This window comes from Brassica oleracea, chromosome C4 (assembly GCF_000695525.1).
Source record: "Brassica oleracea var. oleracea cultivar TO1000 chromosome C4, BOL, whole genome shotgun sequence".
Lineage (NCBI taxonomy): Eukaryota > Viridiplantae > Streptophyta > Magnoliopsida > Brassicales > Brassicaceae > Brassica > Brassica oleracea.
Window position 1 is genome coordinate 42,861,789 of NC_027751.1, and position 18,713 is coordinate 42,880,501.

An 18,713-nucleotide genomic window follows, 5' to 3' on the forward strand; every position below is an offset into this window, starting at 1 on the left:
AGCAACAACAATTTTAATTAAGCAAAACGACGTCGTCTTGAGATTTTGTGTTTAATAAAACAACTGAATGAAACGACGTAGTTTCACTAAACGGCAGTAATTAACGGTGAGTTAACACTGTCTTAACTGTCGGTTAACGGTGTGTTAATTTGGTTAGTCAACCGTAAGTTTGTGAATTAACTAAAAAAGTCAACAAAAAATCGGAGTTTTATTGGTCGGGTTCGAGTACAGGTTTCTTTTGGCAATTTCCGCAAAGTTCAGTGTTTTTTTGGCCGATTTCTCATATTAAAATTGATGACATAACAACAATATTTAATGTTAATTTCAATTTTTGGTAAATTTTGATAATATGGTAATAACTAATAAATCATCGTCAAAATAAATATATTTAAATCTATTGCATTGATAAAGGTCATGTCCAACCAATTTATATCTATAAATACTTGTCTTAGTGGACTACCAAAAATGAAGGCAACAAGTATAATCCCAACTCCCTTTTAATAACTGTTTGATATTATCAACGAATCATTTTTTTTGTGATCTTCCCACATGATTTTTTAATCATCTGTGTTTTTTTTACCTTCAACCATATATTACACGTGTCCACTATTATGTTCACAATTGTGTTTTTGGTAATGGGGTTCAAGTAGATTTAATAAAAATAAATATTCATATAAAATCATTTACTTTAACCCGTTTCAAATAGATTATTCGATTAAAAATATTTATTAAATGTGATTTTATTTAAAATTAGTAAAGACCATATTAACCAAATGTACACATATATTTAACAGAATATGTTAAAAATATTTTGGTGCTTCTTAGTTTTGATATTGGTTTTCAGATATAATACTTTAGAAACGTTCGAGTATATACGCAAGGTCTAATGGAATATGAGACTTTGATTTTCAGGTCGATTCCGAGTCAGAGTTTTTGGGTACGAATATTCTTGACTAATTATATTAAGAAATTACTAAGAAAATATAATATGTTGCAAACTTTAGGAATAAAGTCTAAAAATAATTTCTTAAATGCATATAGCACAAGTGTATAGTTATGCAACTTGACATATTTAACATAGTTATCAAAATTATATTAAATTAAATTAATATTAAACTCAAATATAATTACAAAAAAATAACAAAAATATAAAAAATTAAATTTCTCAAAAAAACCAAAACAAAAAATATACCCGCCCTTTAAAAGGGCGGGTCAGAATCTAGTATTTCATTAAATAATATGACAAGGGAAATATAAAAGATTTTAAAATTTCAAAATAGTATTTAAATATATTTTTATCATAAAAAAATTATTACTGAAAAATATTTTCAAAATGTTATACAATCTATTTTTTTTTAAAATATTTTTTAATCGTGATATCATTTGTTTATTTTTGATATCTAAAATTTTTAGGAATTATTCTTAATTTATTTTTTATAATTATAAAAATAATTATATCAATTTCACTGTATACAAGTTAATTTAATTTATCTTACCCAAAATAAATAAATTAAAATATATGTAAATTAAAATTTTAAATATAACTTGAAATTAATTTTAAATAAATCAAATTGTTTATTTTATCTTAATTATATGTTTAACTAAATTAGTATTTAGTATTTTTATTAAAATATTAATTTTAAATAATAAAATCTAAAATATTAACAATTTTTTAAAAAAAAATATAATGTAAAATTTAATCACTGCACATGTTGCAGGAAAACACCTAGTTGTATGTATAAATACAGTATTTGAATTACACACAACATACATATATTAATCATAATTAATTTGTTTAAATTACTATATAGTTCAAATACTGTATTTATACATACAATATGCCAACTACCATATCTATACAATTCAATACATATATATATATATATTAAAAATAACTTGTATAATTTCCAAATATATATATTATTTTCGAATTAAATTCATGCATGCACATGCATCAGCTAATAATTATTTACGTTTCTAATATGTTAACTTTTCTATTTTTGCTGTAATTATGTTTCCCTTTAAACGTATGTACGAAAATCTTTCCTTATTCATTAAAACACTAGTTTGCGTCTTCTCCAAACACTCGTTTGCTTCTTCGCCAAGCACCCTAATTAAACCTGTCTTCCTCTATAAAGAATAAAATCAAACACTCTTCTTCTTGTTCAATTAAGCTTGACATGGCGTACAGAAGATTGTCAAAGTCTATTTCCCTAGCCATCAAGGCTCACAATGCTTTGTCGAGAAGACCCTCTCTCCTCTTCCGTTCTCGCGCTCTCTCTGCCTCTGCTCACCACTTCAGCTCAAGTTCCTTTCTTCTCCGGCCAAGTTCCTTCATCGGAGCTCCCAATAACGGCATAATTACTCCAGCCACTCTAGCCGCTCCTCGTAGTGGCCAACTGTTACCTCTTTCTCTCCAGCTCCAGCTCCCTTCTCCGCGCCGCTTCATGTCTACGGTTCGTGGTCGGTTGCATGTAGATCTTTTTCAGTGTCAGTGTTTCGATTTTAATTTATTAATTCGATGGTCATTGGTTTTGTCTTTCGTTAAGGATGGAGATAAAGATGCACATGAAAAGTATGAAAATGCACTTGAAAAGTGTGGAACTGATTTAACTGAGATGGCTAGACAAGGAAAGCTCCCTCCTCTAATTGGACGTGATGATGAAATTAAACGCTGCATCCAGATACTAGGCAGGATGACAAAAAGCAATCCTCTTATCATAGGTGAACCTGGTGTAGGAAAGACTGCTATTGCAGAAGGGTAAGGCTTGTAATTATTTATATAATAATTGAAGCTTAAGATTTTACCGAGAGATGGCTCTGAGCTAAATACCAAATTTTATATAAAGAGAAGCATCAACAAAATGTAGTATAATGGTTACATGCATATATACTTTTTTCAGGTTGGCCCAGCGAATTGTAAGAGGAGAAGTCCCTGAACATCTCTTGAATCGGAAGGTTGCTCCATATTTCTCTTTGCCTTTTTAGTCTGTTAATTTTTTAGCAAAAAAAAGAAACTTTTAAAAATCTTTAGAGGGCCAGAGGAAGGTTGTTGTTTACATGGTTGCTTAATATAACGTAGGTGATATCTCTTGACATGGGTTCGTTGGCTGCTGGCACCACATATCAAGGCGAATTTGAGGCGAAACTGAAAGCATTACTCAAGGAAATAACTGCTTCCAATGGGAAGACACTCTTGTTCATTGATGAAATCCACACTCTCGTTGGTGCAGGTGCTTGGTTATTAGTAAAATTAAATGATGTTTATATATTAACGTCTCATTGCCAACAATACTATGGTTTTATAGGGGTTGGAAGTTGAATGAATAGTAATTTTTTTTTGTAGGAGGTAGTACAGGTTCAATGGATGCGAGCAAAATCTTGAAACCAATGCTTGCAAGAGGTGAACTGCGATGCATTGGAGCAACAACGCTGACCGAATACCGCAAATACATAGAGAAAGATCCAACTCTGGAACGTAGGTTTCAGCAGGTGTTCTGTGGCCAACCATCTGTTGAAGACACCGTCTCTATACTTCGTGGGTTAAGACAGCGGTACGAGAAGCACCATGGTGTTAAGATATCAGATTGTTCCCTTGTTTCAGCAGCGGTTTTGTCAGACCGCTACATCACTGAACGCTTCCTTCCAGACAAAGGTTTAAACTTGCCCTTCACGTAATTGTTTTTTTTTTTCTTGTGAAAATGTTTGTGTGCCAGGCCGGATCTAAGATTTCATATCCGTAAAAAAAATTTAAGAACTTTTATAAATAAAAAAACTCGTCATAATTTAGAGGCATTTATCTATATAAAAAACCTTCAAAAGTTTTAGAGGCCAAGAGTAATGTTTCATCCAGATGTCGCCAGATCTGCCCTTATTTGTGTGGTTAATATAAGATGTCTTTGTTTCAGCTATTGATCTGGTAGACGAAGCTGCTGCAAAGCTGAAGATGGAGACCATTTCGAAACCAACTGAACTCGAAGAAATAGACAAAACTGTGATCAAACTGAAGATGGAGAAGCTTTCTTTGAGAAAAGATTCGTTTAAATCATCTGAAGCTTTCTTTAAAAAGGAAAAGGAGATGGAGAATGATTTGACCAAGCTTAAGGATAAACAGAAAGAAATCACCAAGAAATGGGAGGAACTCACCACGCAATGGGACGAAGACAAGTCTCTCATTACTAAACTACGTTCACTTAAAGAAGAGGTAAATAAATTTTGTCACTTTTCGGTTTAGGGTTTACAAAATGCGTATATGCACTCCTAAACACTTTCAATGTCTTTTTTTACAGATTGATGTATCCGCTAAACGTGAAAATAGTCTAAACCGTACTGCTGAGCTGAAGTATGGAACACTTATGTCCCTCCAAGGCCAGATAGAAGAAGCTGAGAAGAATCTCACCAAGTCTGGATCCTCTGAACTGTCACAAATCAAAGAAGGCGTAACCGATCGCCACATAGCAGAGATAATAAGCAAGTGGACAGGTATTCCACTATCAAATCTTCAGCAATCAGAGAAAGAAAAGCTGCTTCTCTTAGAAGACGTGCTTCACAAGAAAGTTATCGGTCAAGGAAAGGCTGTAGAATCAATAGCAGATGCTATCCGCTGTTCAAAGGCCGGTCTCTCAGACCCTAACCGCCCAATAGCAAGTTTTATGTTCATGGGTCCAACAGGGGTTGGTAAAACCGAGCTTGCCAAGGCCCTAGCCGGATACCTTTTCAACACTGACAACGCGATTGTGAGGATCGATATGAGTGAGTACATGGAAAAATCCAACGTCTCGCGGCTCATTGGTGCATCTCCTGGCTTTGTCGGTTATGAAGAAGGTGGGCAGCTAACCGAAGCTGTGCGCAGGAGACCTTACTCGGTGGTTCTGTTTGATGAGATCGAGAAAGCCCACCCTGACGTCTTCAATATCTTGCTTCAGCTACTAGACGATGGAAGAGTAACTGATTCTCAAGGGAGGACGGTGAGTTTCAGAAACTGCTTTGTGATAATGACGTCTAACATAGGAGCTCAAAGTATACTCGATACTTTCCGGGGCAATGAAGACCGCAAAGAGGCTGTTTATGAGACGATGAAGCAACAAGTTGTGGAGTTAGCAAGAAAAACTTTCAAGCCAGAGTTTATGAACAGAATCGACGAATACATTGTCTTCCAGCCTTTGGATACAAAAGAAATATCCAAAATCGTGGAGATTCAGGTATGTAATTTATTTTTAGTCTTTTTAGGTTTTACATATTTTTAGTTTTTTTAGTTTTGGTATAAATGAATTGTTTCCAATGGGTGCAGATGAGACGAGTCAAGAATAGGTTGGAAGAGAATAAAATAAAACTTGAGTACACACAAGAAGCAGTGGACCACCTTGCTCAGCTAGGGTTTGACCCCAACAATGGGGCAAGACCGGTGAAGCGAGTGATTGAGAAGATTGTGAAGAAGGAGATCGCCAACAAAGTTCTGAAAGGAGAATTTGCTGCGGATGACACTATTCTTCTCGATGTTGACCAGACAAGCAATGAACTGGTCATCAAGAAGCTCGAGAGTGATGCTCCTGTTGAAGAAATGGCTGCTTGATCTTACAAACAAAGTTAAGAAGATTTGATTACATGAGCAGATCAAGCGAACGTGACAACATGTGGCATACCATTTTAGATAACAAACTTTTCAACCGAATGTGCATGGGGCATTTCCTCAATTTTCAATAAAACTAATGAAAATATATTTGCTCCACCCAATTCTCGCCTAGTTCCGCCAGTGTGGGTTGTAGTAACTCTTTGTTCTAATCATTTTTTTCCGAGAAGCAAATGGGAGAAAAACACTGACTTCTTCTTTGACCACGAGCATTTAAATGAATATGTCTTCATGATAATTTGTTGAGCGTTTTATATGACATACTGCATACGTACAAATAAAGTTAGTCTTCTTTATTTTATTCTTCGACACCACTTTCTCCAACAAATTCTTCTTTATTTGTTGAGTGGAATGTCTCTATTGCTTACACCTTTGATCCATAATGCTTCAACTGAACTCTCATCATTAACCAAGTTTCTCAGAAAGTGTAAATATCACTGTGTTTGCGCTTCCCACGAAACATTGTTCTTTGACTTGTGTTGTAATAATTTTGAAGGATAATCTAAAAAAATTAAGCATAAAAATTATGACATCTGTTTTAAGATGACATAAAAAAATCTCGATTAGGAAGAAACTTTAAAAAGATTCAAATATTTTATTTTGTCAAAAAAAAAAGATTCAAATATTGTAAGATTCCTCCAGATCCAAATATTTTATTGTAGAATATTAAAAACATAATTTAGTAATTTTCCGTCTGTCCCCACAAAACATATTGTATATTATAATTTTTATTCGTGACCTCAAGTTTTTGGTGATCAATACAAGACCATCATTAAGAAATTATTTTTATTTTTTCATTTTTTTTGTTTAAAAAAAATTAAAAAAGGAACCAATCGCGAGCCGTCACGTGTCGGTGGAGTCCGCGAACAGACACGTGGAATCCGCGAACAGTGCAAAAACCCTTGTCTTTATTTCACACTTCTAAAAACCGATTTTTGCAAAAATAATGGAACTCACCGCTAAAAGACCCACTTAAACCAACCCCCCGGTTAATTATGCCCTTACGAAATTAAATATTTGTTGTTTTAGAAAGAAAACAAAGTCATTGTACAAAATTGATCTTACAGGAATGTGTTTTTTTTTTGGGTCAAAAGTTAATGTTTACCTTGCGACAATTTTGTTAATTTTATTACTATTTTTACCATTTGCAGTAGAATTATGTAGAAATAAACAACAATCCATAAATTTGAAGAGATTATTGTTACGTCTGTCCCAGTAAGATTTTTTTCAAATATTTAATTAAGCAAAATGAAAGAGATTGTTGAAATTAATTTTGAGACAAATATGCTACTAGTTCCACAAAAATGTTGTTAGATACCATCTAGAGAATTAGAAGCAATAGAACACTTTGATGAACCAACATTTTGCCAATCTCATTACTAGTTTTGCGTACATCAGAATATGAAAGTATCCTAAAACAACACTTTTCCCCACAAATCACAAGACAAACTATACAAAGTCGTTTTCTGATTACAGGAACCGTTTTTTTTTTTTTGAAACACTTACAGGAACCGTTTAGAACCAGAGTCTGTTGAGTAAAGAGAAGCAGTGAAAACTGAGGTAAAAGAAAAACCTTAAATCCCAATAAATACTAGCTTCCGCTTCTCTAACCCACTCAAAAGCATTTTAAATGTTGAACCAAAGACAATGATATAAGACTTTCAAATCTCCCCTCTTGGCTCTTTTAAAGACTACTAGCTTGATGAGCTCGGCTCGTCCTGGGCCTCCTGGCTTGGTTCTGGACCTTCTGGTTTGACTTCATCTTCTTCTTCTACTTTTGTCTCCGATGAGTTAGGCTTCTTGAACTGGACCAAGATGATGGTCATATTATCACAACCTTCACCACTCGCAGTGTCTGGAGCCAAACATCTATCAACAATCTTTTCACAGACCGTAGAAAGATTTGTTTCCTGGAAGTTATATCAAATGTTCAGTAAAAAAACTGCAATATAGAGAGGAAGAGAAGGAAACAGATTAACTTACAGATTTTAACTGCTCATGGATAAAATCCACCAGTTGCTGGCTTGTCATACAATCCCTGAGGAAGATGAGATCAAACTCAAATTCATCATCAAGAAACTAACTTATATATACAAAACGAAAACACTTGGAGAATTATTTACCAGATTCCATCACATGCAACAACAAGAAAGTCATCATCATCACATAGGTCAATCTAAGGAGAGAAAACAATAACAAATCAGCTAAAAAAACAAAAGTGAGCACAAAAATACTAAAAGTCACTTAAGATTCTTACAGTGTTTATATCTGGATTAGCAGTAACCATTTGCTTATCAGATGATAAGAACTTATTCTGCTTGAACTCCATGTCACCTGTAAAGAACCATAACCGATGCTTCAAATCAAGACTATGCGTAAAATAATAAGGTCTAAAGAAGTAAAAAATAAGCTTACCAATGGCTCTAGTCAGATTCAAGCTTCCATTAATACGCCCAGCATGAATAAAGCCACCAGCATTTAATATCCTTTCCTTTTCAGCTTCAAGATCAGGCTTGTGATCTTTAGAAAGATCATAAGCCTGACCTTTCCTCGAGATCACACAACGTGAGTCACCAGCATTAGCAACAAAGAGCTTCTTATCTTTAATAAGAGCTACACACGCTGTGCACCCGCAATTAGGTCCGGTGAAATCAGAATGAGGACCCTGCACAAGTTTATAACCTTTAGAGAACCCTATTCAAGATATAGCAAACATTAAAGAATGGTCTACATACATCCTCAAGAGGCCAATTATCAGGCTGGTTATTGACGTCACCACCGCTTCTCGGTGACCAGATGAATCCTTCAATCATGCCGCTAAACTTATTCATCTTGTCGCCAAGTGCAGCCAGCTCTCGCCAACCTCTCTGTCCTTGCATCATGTCATCCATTCTAAAGAATGCTCTTTGAAGAGATGTTTCAATGTCTCCAGCTCCATACGCTTGGTTACTCAGAACCTGCTGGTGTAGATACTTTGCACAGAACTTTGCTACAACCTTACCTCCATGCCCATCGTACACACCGAAGAAGGATGTCTTATCATCCACATCAAGAATTGCGGCATGCTAGCAACCAGTTACAATCGAAAGAAAACAAGATCAGTCAAGTAAATAAAACCAAAGGTTACAGTAAACGGTGCCGTTTGACTCACCGCATCTTCCATGGTGGCGCGCCAACCTTGCATAGAGGATAAACCATATCTGAGCGTATCATTCTCACCTTCTTCTGATAGCTTATCAGTTTTGGGAGAACTCAGGTATGTCCCCATCTCTTTTCTGCAAAGATGAAAGTTTCAACCAATCAGAATATTACAGAATCGATTCACAGTCATCAAAATATAGAAAATAATCTAAGCTTTAAAGAATCCGTGTACAAAAGAACCTAATAAAACTAAGAACTAGCTACTCAGGACAGAGACCAAGACAAAAGGGGGTTTGAACTGATTCGAAGACAACCAAAAAAGAAGAAGATACTAAAGGGTTATGGAAGAAAGATAGCAAACTTACAGGTAGAAGAAAAAGGAAAGACCTTTCTGAGAACCAAAGAAACTCGATCGGGACGAGAAGACCAACCAACTTGAAGCTACTTTGGAGATAGATCAGATGTACAAAATCCTTTTTTAAGGAAAAATATAATAATAAAAATAAAATAAAAAGAAAGTGTTTTCCTTTTTCTTTTTTTTTTTCTTTGCCGAAACGAAACGAAAGGTTTTAACTTTTTAAACCCTTTTTCTTGTTTCAGCTTTAACTAAATCTTTACAGCTTCTTTTCTTCGTCATTACAGCTTCCAGAATGTGTGTGTTTTATCAAAGGAAACAGCCAAATAAAAACCTAATTGTGTATTTGCTGAATGTGGTAAATAGTAATGTCTTTTTCTGGGGCGTTACTCGATCTTACCTTTCATATAAACGGTTTGTCGTTGCTTTAAACTTATATAGTATGAAGCACATATTGTGAAAAGTATTTTAACTAAAACCACTAATATAAAGTATGGATCTAAGACCAACACATTTTGTCTTGTATAAATATATGTACATTTGGAAATTTGCAAAAATTATGTTCACCTACAGAAGTTAATCAAACTCATCAACTTGCTAATGCTATTGAAAGTGGCATTTTGTTTCATAAAATTATATTCCCGCGAGAGTACTCAATGTTAAATATAGCTATATATATAAGATTTTAAATTATAAAACGCAATTTTTTTAAGGAATGTACACAACTGAGATATTTTAGAAAGAAGTATTATGAAGTGCTTGGTGGTAAAAATATTTATTCAAAACTCTTATAGAAAGAAGAAATTGTATTAATGACCACTTGTTCAAGAGAAAATGTACAAAAGAGCAAATCGCTTGTATGATATATGCTACTGCCTTGTCGTAGTATTATACCTGTGTTCACGCAGACGGATGACCTTCTATGAAATTAACAAGGTAATCTATTAATCAATGTATATTTTGATTTTTCATCTATAATAATAACAAATTTTTAATCAAAAAATAATAATAACAAAGTGATTGTGGTTATTCTTAAAAACCCATGGAAATCCTCCACACATCAGAATACACTAAATCAAAACATTTTTTCATAAATGTTTGAAGATGTTGGAAAACATATTCACAATGCATGCCAATAATGCCTGATTCACATTATAAATAATCCATCATTAGTTTTATTGCATGTAAATGGGGATGAATAATCTAACATGCCAATATATAGTGCTACAACATATGCCCTAGTATAACATGAAGTATTAGGGGCAGAAAACTTAGAGCATCACCATTAAGGGATCATGTATAAAGTTCACACAATTTCCAAAAAAAAAAACTATTATAATAATCCACAAATCGTGAACCCAGCTAGTGTGAGCTCTCTCCACTGATACGAGTTCACCCCTGTAACGCGGGCCCCACGCCACGTGGCGGCCCGCGATTGGTCCGCTTATTATTATTTTTTTTTAAAAAAAAAAAATCAAACTAAAAAAATAATAAAAAATTAAAATTATGATTCCCTTCAAGGTTCATTGATGGTGATGCTCTTGGGCTTTTGGAGATGATACAGATCATCTTTAGTGGAGGACTTAGGCCTAATGATATAGATCATCCTTAGTGACTCCTATTCCAAATACCTCCTATATCTTAAGATTTTGTAACTTTACATCATTACACCTAAAGATAGCTTGACAATTAAAATTAGATATTGCTTCCCTTATTGAAAGTATATTAGAGGTAAAACTAAGCATATAGAATGGACTAGATTCTCTATTGAACAAAGGTAAAACTACGCAAATAGAATGGACTAGATTCTATATCAAACAAACTTAAGATTCTAAAAAAAAAAAAGTTTCTTATCCCTTTTATATTATCTCCATTACTAATTCGCTGGCCTAATATCCTTGATAAGATTCTGATCACTAATTATATGATGTGACTCTCTTGAATCTATAACAAGTTTCCTAGGTGTGTTAAGAGCAAGAGAACGTTTATCAGACTTCTTAGAAGATAGGATGCCCTTGAGGGCTTTGATGAGAGGTGCTAGATCACTCATTATTACCACCTCATCTTGACAGGATTATTAGCTCAACGTATAGATATGAATCTCAAAGATTATCAAACTCACTTTATTAAAAAATCTCTCAAAACTTAAGTTCTCACAAATAATCTCTCAAACTCATAAGTTCATGGCACACCTCACCATCTTCTTATAAGATATATCATATATATATCCTAAACTCATTAGGAAACACTTATTATTATTATAATTATTATTATCTAATTTAACTAAGATTAAGATAACTTGATTCCTAAAGTATCTTCAAGTTTATCTCCAACAAGGATGTTGTGGCATTTGTCTCTCCTTTCACGATCTTTGTGAAGGAAGTGTACATGGTTCAGTTCATTTCGGTTTGATTCCTTATTTGTAACAAAACATTTTCGTTTTGCTTTGCAGGGGATCAAAAAGTTGGTTGCTGCTCCTATTAATAACTTTGATCATGAGAGAATACACACAGACTGATTGTGAAATGACCGGTAATTGACACTGAATATTCCGGTTATGGGTTTGTAACTTTGTATACATTGTACCGTACGTATGATAACAAGTGTTATATATTTTATTATAATGTAAATTATGATAAAAAAAAGTTTCACAATAGGCATTCTCTCTGGCATGCAGTGCCAAAAACAAGTTTGGAGTGGTTACAGCTCATGAAGTATTATTTATTTTTTTTATTAATTTATTACGTTATCGTTATCATGGTCGTCGTCATCATCGCCTTGCCATGACCAGACGATGTCCTTAAGAGCTGGCCTGACGTCATCCTCGCAAAACAACTGATACTCCAAAGTGTCGCCGGAGGTTTTACAAAACTCAACGACAGATACCTCAGGAGCGACCTCGAAAACCTCCGCAGTCACCGAGAGCCTCCCTTTCCGACCTTCCGTTCTACTCTGCAGCTTCATCTTGCAGTCTTTCACGTGTTTCACCCTCATGTTCATCTCGGGCGCCGCTTCCTCCAGCCTCTCTTTCACCGCGATGGCCGGTAGTTTCGACGTGAACATCCTCTTTGGCTTCCTTTTTATCTCGAATAAGCTGGAAAGGTCGAAACCTGAGGACATAGATGAGATGAGTTGGAAGGCGTTGAAGGATCTCGGTGAAGATCCGCCGTCTTCTTCATCCACGTTCAGGTGTTTCTTGTTCCTCTTTGACGGTGGCTCTGGCGGTGGAGATGGGAGTGTCTCGTCGATTGAAAAAGCTTCCGGTGGTGTGAAATTCTTGCGGAACCATGGGAACTGTTTGATCTCCGACATGGTAATCCGTTGTTCAGGATCCGACAGAAGCAGTTTTGAGATAAGTTCCTGCGATTCTGTAGAAAACCATGGCGGGAAGTCGATTTCCGCTTTGAAGATCTTTCTGTTCATAGAATGCACACGAGAGCTTCAGTCAAACCACACACAATACCGAGAGTTTGATAACCGGTTAAACAACTTTACTTTTGATAGATTCAATATCCGGTTCAACAAAACCAAGTTTTAGATTTAAGAAACGATAGAAGCCTGGCCCGGTTTGATAACCGTTACATATTATTTTTGACTAAAACACCGTTATGATAAAAAAACTACTACCTCCGTTCCTGAAAGTAAGATGTTTTAGATTTTTTTCTTGTTCCACAAAGATAGATTTTCTATATTGTTAAGGTACTTTTTTATACTTTTGAGGAACATTAATTGAAAATATTTGAATTGATTAAATTTCATTGGTGGAAAGTTATTGGAAAGTGTATAATAAAGTAAAAAATAAATTAAATTATAAACATTTATTAAATTCTTAATAAGCGTGAATAATCTAGAAAATCTTACTTTCAGGAACAGAGGGAGGGCGTACTTTAGAAGAATAAAAAAAAACTGATATATTGGTTAGATTCTAGTTGCAAGCCGAACTTGATAACCCGTGACTGGCACTTCGAGTTCAACTGCTAAAATTATTATTCAAATTATCTTCAAGGGTGGTTCACTGGTTCAATGCAGGATTGGGTACTATAAGGAATATTCGAGGCAGTTTAGGATAATTTAGTGATGAATATTTTTGGATAGTTTTAAAATGTAAATTTAAATTATCAAATAGATTATTTGAATACCTGTCTCAAGCTGGACCGAATCTTGTATTTTTTAGAATAAATTGAATTATCATATATGGATCACTATTTTAGTATATACAAGTATAAAACAAAAATGTAAGAAGGATATGAGCTGTATTAAAAAAATCATATTCATAATGGACACGACCTAAAACCATCTTCATATCTGTAGTATTTTAATAATCTAAAATAATAAATTTATAAAAGTACTGTTATAATTTATGATAAAAAAATGTGTATAGTTTCAAAGTTTTAAGATAATTATAAATTCTTGGGTAAAACATAACCCTTTTCTGTGTAAGTTTTAGAAAATTAGTTCCAAAAAGATAGGTGATATAATCTGTTAATGTAATGGCTTAATCAAGATAGGTGATATAATCTGTTAATGTAATGGCCTATTAAGCTTCCACATTTTTATTTTAGGTTTTATTTACTCTCTAGCTTTTAGAAACAATTCAGAGTTTTTAGAAAAAAAATGTTTCCTTCAAACTTCAACGAGATGCACCTATTTCCCAACTTAACAATAGGCTCTTGAATTATGTATTTAAAAAAAAAACAAATGTGCTAGAAGAATGTTTCTAATGAATAAAAGTTAACGGTTTGGATTAGTTAACCGGTTAGAACTTACGTGTACAATGTCATAACGTTTTCGTCGATAAACGGCAAGAAGCCAGCGAGGAGAGCATACAAAACGATGCCGCACGACCAAATATCCGCCATAGCTCCGTCGTATCCTTTATTCCGGAGAACCTCCGGCGCCACGTAAGCCGGAGTCCCGCACCGCGTATGGAGAAGATCGTCGCTGCTGCCGCGTCTTCCACCGAGCCCCTCCGGCATCATCAACGCCGACAGTCCGAAATCCGTTACCTTAAGATCGCCGTGTCCGTCAAGCAACAGATTCTCCGGCTTGATATCGCGGTGGTAAACGCCGCGGCTGTGACAAAAATCAACGGCGGAGATCAGCTGCTGAAAATACTTCCGCGCAAGATCCTCCGGGAGCTTCCCGTCTTTATCCAGCCTCTCGAAAAGCTCTCCTCCGTCGACGTACTCCATGATGAAGAAGATCTTCGTCTTTGTCGCCATCATTTCACGGAGCTCCACGACGTTTGGGTGGCGGAGGAGTCGCATGACGGCGATCTCTCTCTCGATCTGCTCCGTCATGCCTCGACGTTTTAACACGAGGTCTTTCTTTATGACTTTGATTGCCACCTCATCGCCGGTAGATATCTCTGTGCCGTGGTATACCTTGGCGAAGTTACCGGTGCCGAGGAGTTTTCCGATCGTGTATTTGTCGAAGAGGACAGTTTTGGATTCTTCCATTTGTCTGTGGGACTTGGTCTCACAAGTATGATGTGAAGATAACTATATGATATTTCTTACTTGGTTATATATACATATGGAAATGATTTGTTTATGCAGTTGTATTACTTAGTTTAATATGCGACGACTAAGTGAAGTGGGGGAAGAAATGTTCTGTCTGATCTTATCCAAATAATATGATATGTGCGTAAGATCTGGCAAAGCAATTAGGAGTAGGGAGTATATAATAACTCATCATTCATAATATATAATACGTTGAAACAACAAATATTATTTTGTCATCGATTTCATTGTTCTAAGACAAAATAAAAAAAAAACAGAAAACAAAAGAAATTCATTTTTATCCCTATAATTTAAATTTCTATGTTTATTTTTTATTTGAACCAAACCAAACCGTTCTATTACCATATACTTCCTCAGTTTTTCAAAAATATTTTTCTTTTTAATTTTCTGTTCTACAAAAGTAAGTTTTATAAAAAATTTAAGATGTTTTTATCAACCGATGTAAATGATTTGGATACTTTAAAAAGCATAAATTGAAAATATTTAAATTGAGTAAATCTTACTGGTTGGTTATTAGAAACTTACTGGTTGGTTATTAGAAACAGTATAACGAAATAAAATAATATAAATATTTTTAATAAGCGTTAAACTTTTAAAAAATCTCACTATTATACAACTACTGAAATAGTGGACGACGTGAAATTGACGTGTAATCGAGTCGTTAATGCTACGCATGTATTGAAGTGGGATACGGATTAATAAAAAAAATAACTTGTCCCGATAGAATTTCAATGAAATATCTTTTTTTGGCAAGGCCAGATGTGACCTTTTCTACTTGGCCCTAAAAATATTTTAAAAGCAGTGCTTGAATTTTTTTTGTATGTTAGTATTTGTTTTCGTTAAATGTTTTTTGACTTTTTATAGAGGAGTTTTCATTTTTTACGTTCTCTTTTATCGGATAGTTATAATTATGTCATCAACTTAAACTCAGTGGTAAAAATGGCGACCGGATCTTCCTCCTTTTTTGTTTGGCACTGATTCTCTTGGTAATTTGATGGATTCTTTATATTTTAACAATTAAGACAACAAATTCATTTATTTAAAAAATTAACAATTTTTACTACCATTTTATGTTTGGATTTACATTTGCGGCCAAAATCTTAAATTTCTAAAACGTATCAGAAAGTATAATATATTTAGATCATATATGTATATATATATTTAGAGACCATAATATTATTTAGAGGTCCTATATATATATTTACTAACCTCATAACTTTTTCACTTGTATTCAGACTTTTTTGGAAAATGTTGATATACTTTTAAATGGTTATTATTTGATAGCTAACAAGCTATTACTTTGAAAACAAACAAAAAAACTAGATCTTGACCCGCACAACCGTGCGGATTTCTTATTTCTATACTAAAATATTTTAGTTTATATAACAAAATTTACCAATAACTTAATGTAATTTAGTGTTATATACTCCCTCTGTTTTTATTTGTAAGTAGTTTTAGTTAAAAGTGTGAGTATTAAGAAAACTTTTATTTTTGAAAAAAATAGCATTTAATACATAAATTCAACCAATAATAAAAATGTATGAATTATTTGATTGGTCACACAACATGTAATAAATGTAAAAAGTGTTTTGGATTATGTAAACATCTTACATTGTGAAACAAACATTTTTTGCTAAAACTACTTATATATCAAAACAGAGGGAGTATTATGTAATTCTATAATAGCTATGTTTACGTGGTTTATATATTATTACTATAAATTTTGTATTTTGTAACAAAAATTATTTTGGAAACTTTATTATGTAACAATATTACTTTACCTACTTTTTATTTAAAATTAAAATTTATATGAAAGCAAATTAAATTAGATATATATAGTAGAGAAGAAATTTTTTGATATACTGTAAATAATTTCTTTTAAAGAAAAACTATAATACATTGTACTTCAGAATAAGTTTGTAGTAAATATCATATTGAGAAATATACTAAGTTGGATAAAATATCTTTTTTTAATTTGAAATAGAAATGAATCTTTCTAAAAATCATTGTAAATTTTATTTTTGAAAATTAAACAGTTGAAAGTATTATTATCATTGAATATATAATTATAATACTCTGTATAATTTTAAATTTTCATATATAAATCAAAACTAAAATAAATTTTAATTTCTAATTATAGTTTATGATAAATAAATTAAAATTAATTACTTTTGTATATAAAATTTAAATTGATTCTGAAAATGTTTTTAAAAGATTTTGTTTAGAACTTTCTTAAAAAACAATTATTTGTATTCAATTAAAAAGATAAATACTATAATATTAATAATTACTTCATGTAAAATTTGATAAAGTTTTAAAGAATAGTTCAAATTAAAAACTCACACATGAAAAATTCATCACTACAGTATATATATATATATTAAAAGCAATTTATCACAAAACCAATATATGGTTGAATCCATAGAAATGTATTTTAAACTATTATATATTTATCAATACATGTCTGTTAACACAATAACTTAACAAATATTGATACATATATAATGCATAACATAATTAATAATAATAACACTTATTATGAAAATACAATAGTGTTAGGATTTTAATATTTGATTCGATTTTATTATTTGCATGGTGAAATTCTAACATTATTTTATTTACATAATAAATATTAATTATTATTATTACTAATTAGATCATATGCAGGTATTAACTCTAGAATAATTAAATGTTATTATTATTAAGTATATGCAACTATAAGTATATATTGATGGAATAAATATATTTTCGAAATTATCAATATCTAATAATATTTTGATGGAATAAAAAGAGAATTAAATATCTTGTTAGGATATTGTTATGAAAATACAAAAAAAATAATGTAAGCAATTTTCTAAGAATGATTCATTTAAAATATCACACATAAAAAAAATCACGACTTCTCTTTTAATAGTATATAGATGAGTGTTTAAATATATTTTTGAAGGAAATGAAATTAATAAGAAAATTTCTATATATTTTATCACTATTTTGTAACAATTAGAAAATAGAGTAAGTAGGAGAAAGAAAAAATGGTTTCTTAGACAATTTTTTTAAAAAAATAATTAAAATAACTAAATTATATTATTGTATTTGAAATAATTTACTATTGTGAATATTCTAAAGTCCAACATAACGTAAAACTACGTTTGAAAAATGTCAAACAAACGTACTATAATTCAATACAAGTTTTTATATTGATTTATACATGCAACTCTACTTTACAAATTGTATCTGTTATACGAATTATCTAAATTCAAACCAACTGGTAAATTACAACTGTCGCCACAAATTAGAAGATATATTTGGCTATCAACGGATTTTAAACTTTGTGTCCATGCCATTTTGGTAAATCCATCTCGGTCTTTTGTTTATTTACGGTTGTGATTTCTAAGCAGGAATTTAACTATTAGAGTGCATAAGGTGAAACAGTAGATCTTCTTGTTTGTCTTGGCCTTCTAAAAAGGTGAGTGAAATCTGTGGTCTAACTTTTCAAACTATATCCCTGATACGTCCCAACTCACCCTCACTAAGCCCAGAGCTATTCAAACCCAAATCCAGAAAATCATTCTAGTCTCCATCAGGTTAGTGGTGATAAAATTTACCTGTCTATGCACAGCCTCTCTCATGCATGACATTCTTTTTGCTCGCTCAAAAAGAACCCCTTTTCAATACATTACAAATTTAAAATCTTCTGTTTATACAATATAATTTTCCGTTTCGTCAGAAAATTTGATGTTCTCTTGTGTTGTTATATACATGTCTTATGTTGTTGGTCGTTACAAAGTACTCACCAGAGATGAGAGAAAATCTCTGAAAGTGAAATACATACAATATTGTATATGCGCAGTGGCGTTGCCTAGATTTTTCACAAGATCTAGCCATGTGTGCGTTCATTAACACCGTCATCTTCATGGGCACATACGGATCGAGCCATCTAAGGTGTAAAACGAAATTTTGCGTGGTTGAAATCGAGAGAATCATTTAGAGGTAGCTCAAAAGTAGTTTATCTGAAAAATATGGTAATAGAACGAAGGGAAAATGAGAAAAAAAAAGTTGTGTTTGG

The 18,713-nt window shown here is 32.7% G+C and overlaps 3 protein-coding genes across 5 annotated transcripts; 1 reads left to right on the plus strand and 2 right to left on the minus strand.

Moving 5' to 3' along the window:
- The first annotated feature begins 2,180 nt into the window (after window positions 1-2,180).
- LOC106338955 (chaperone protein ClpB4, mitochondrial-like) lies at window positions 2,181-5,572 on the plus strand. The gene is made up of 8 exons (XM_013777809.1): window positions 2,181-2,456; window positions 2,550-2,761; window positions 2,904-2,958; window positions 3,083-3,240; window positions 3,354-3,655; window positions 3,909-4,204; window positions 4,290-5,201; window positions 5,291-5,572. Exons 1-8 carry the CDS (start codon window positions 2,181-2,183, stop codon window positions 5,570-5,572), a joined length of 2,493 nt encoding a protein of 830 aa, XP_013633263.1.
- A 1,457-nt stretch (window positions 5,573-7,029) lies between these two features.
- On the minus strand, window positions 7,030-9,246 carry LOC106342299 (probable protein phosphatase 2C 21). 3 transcript variants are annotated; one of them, XM_013781182.1, is made up of 8 exons: window positions 9,136-9,246; window positions 8,781-8,904; window positions 8,365-8,694; window positions 8,045-8,294; window positions 7,887-7,963; window positions 7,753-7,805; window positions 7,613-7,667; window positions 7,030-7,539 (listed from the first exon to the last, which is right to left on the minus strand). In XM_013781182.1, exons 2-8 carry the CDS (start codon window positions 8,895-8,897, stop codon window positions 7,324-7,326), a joined length of 1,098 nt encoding a protein of 365 aa, XP_013636636.1. In that variant the 5' UTR covers window positions 8,898-8,904; window positions 9,136-9,246; the 3' UTR covers window positions 7,030-7,323. The 3 variants fall into 3 exon arrangements, with proteins under 3 accessions (XP_013636636.1, XP_013636634.1, XP_013636635.1); XM_013781180.1 differs by having other exon boundaries at window positions 7,887-8,294; XM_013781181.1 differs by having other exon boundaries at window positions 7,887-8,294; window positions 9,158-9,214.
- Window positions 9,247-11,717: 2,471 nt separating this feature from the next.
- LOC106342298 (CBL-interacting serine/threonine-protein kinase 16) lies at window positions 11,718-14,584 on the minus strand. Its single transcript, XM_013781179.1, has 2 exons — window positions 13,893-14,584; window positions 11,718-12,540 (listed from the first exon to the last, which is right to left on the minus strand). Exons 1-2 carry the CDS (start codon window positions 14,582-14,584, stop codon window positions 11,859-11,861), a joined length of 1,374 nt encoding a protein of 457 aa, XP_013636633.1. The 3' UTR covers window positions 11,718-11,858.
- Between the last annotated feature and the right edge of the window lie 4,129 nt (window positions 14,585-18,713).

Excerpts from the sequence above, each read along its gene's own strand:
- LOC106338955 (XM_013777809.1), top strand. The coding sequence starts at position 2,181 with ATGGCGTACAGAAGATTGTCAAAGTCTATTTCCCTAGCCATCAAGGCT. Across the intron at positions 2,457-2,549 it reads CGCGCCGCTTCATGTCTACG|GATGGAGATAAAGATGCACA; the intron begins GTTCGTGGTCGG and ends TCTTTCGTTAAG. Across the intron at positions 5,202-5,290 it reads CCAAAATCGTGGAGATTCAG|ATGAGACGAGTCAAGAATAG; the intron begins GTATGTAATTTA and ends CAATGGGTGCAG.
- LOC106342299 (XM_013781180.1), bottom strand. The coding sequence starts at position 8,897 with ATGGGGACATACCTGAGTTCTCCCAAAACTGATAAGCTATCAGAAGAA. Across the intron at positions 8,695-8,780 it reads GCGCCACCATGGAAGATGCG|CATGCCGCAATTCTTGATGT; the intron begins GTGAGTCAAACG and ends ACTGGTTGCTAG. Across the intron at positions 7,540-7,612 it reads TCCATGAGCAGTTAAAATCT|GAAACAAATCTTTCTACGGT; the intron begins GTAAGTTAATCT and ends TATAACTTCCAG.
- LOC106342298 (XM_013781179.1), bottom strand. The coding sequence starts at position 14,584 with ATGGAAGAATCCAAAACTGTCCTCTTCGACAAATACACGATCGGAAAA. Across the intron at positions 12,541-13,892 it reads AACGTTATGACATTGTACAC|AAAGATCTTCAAAGCGGAAA; the intron begins GTAAGTTCTAAC and ends TTCTATGAACAG.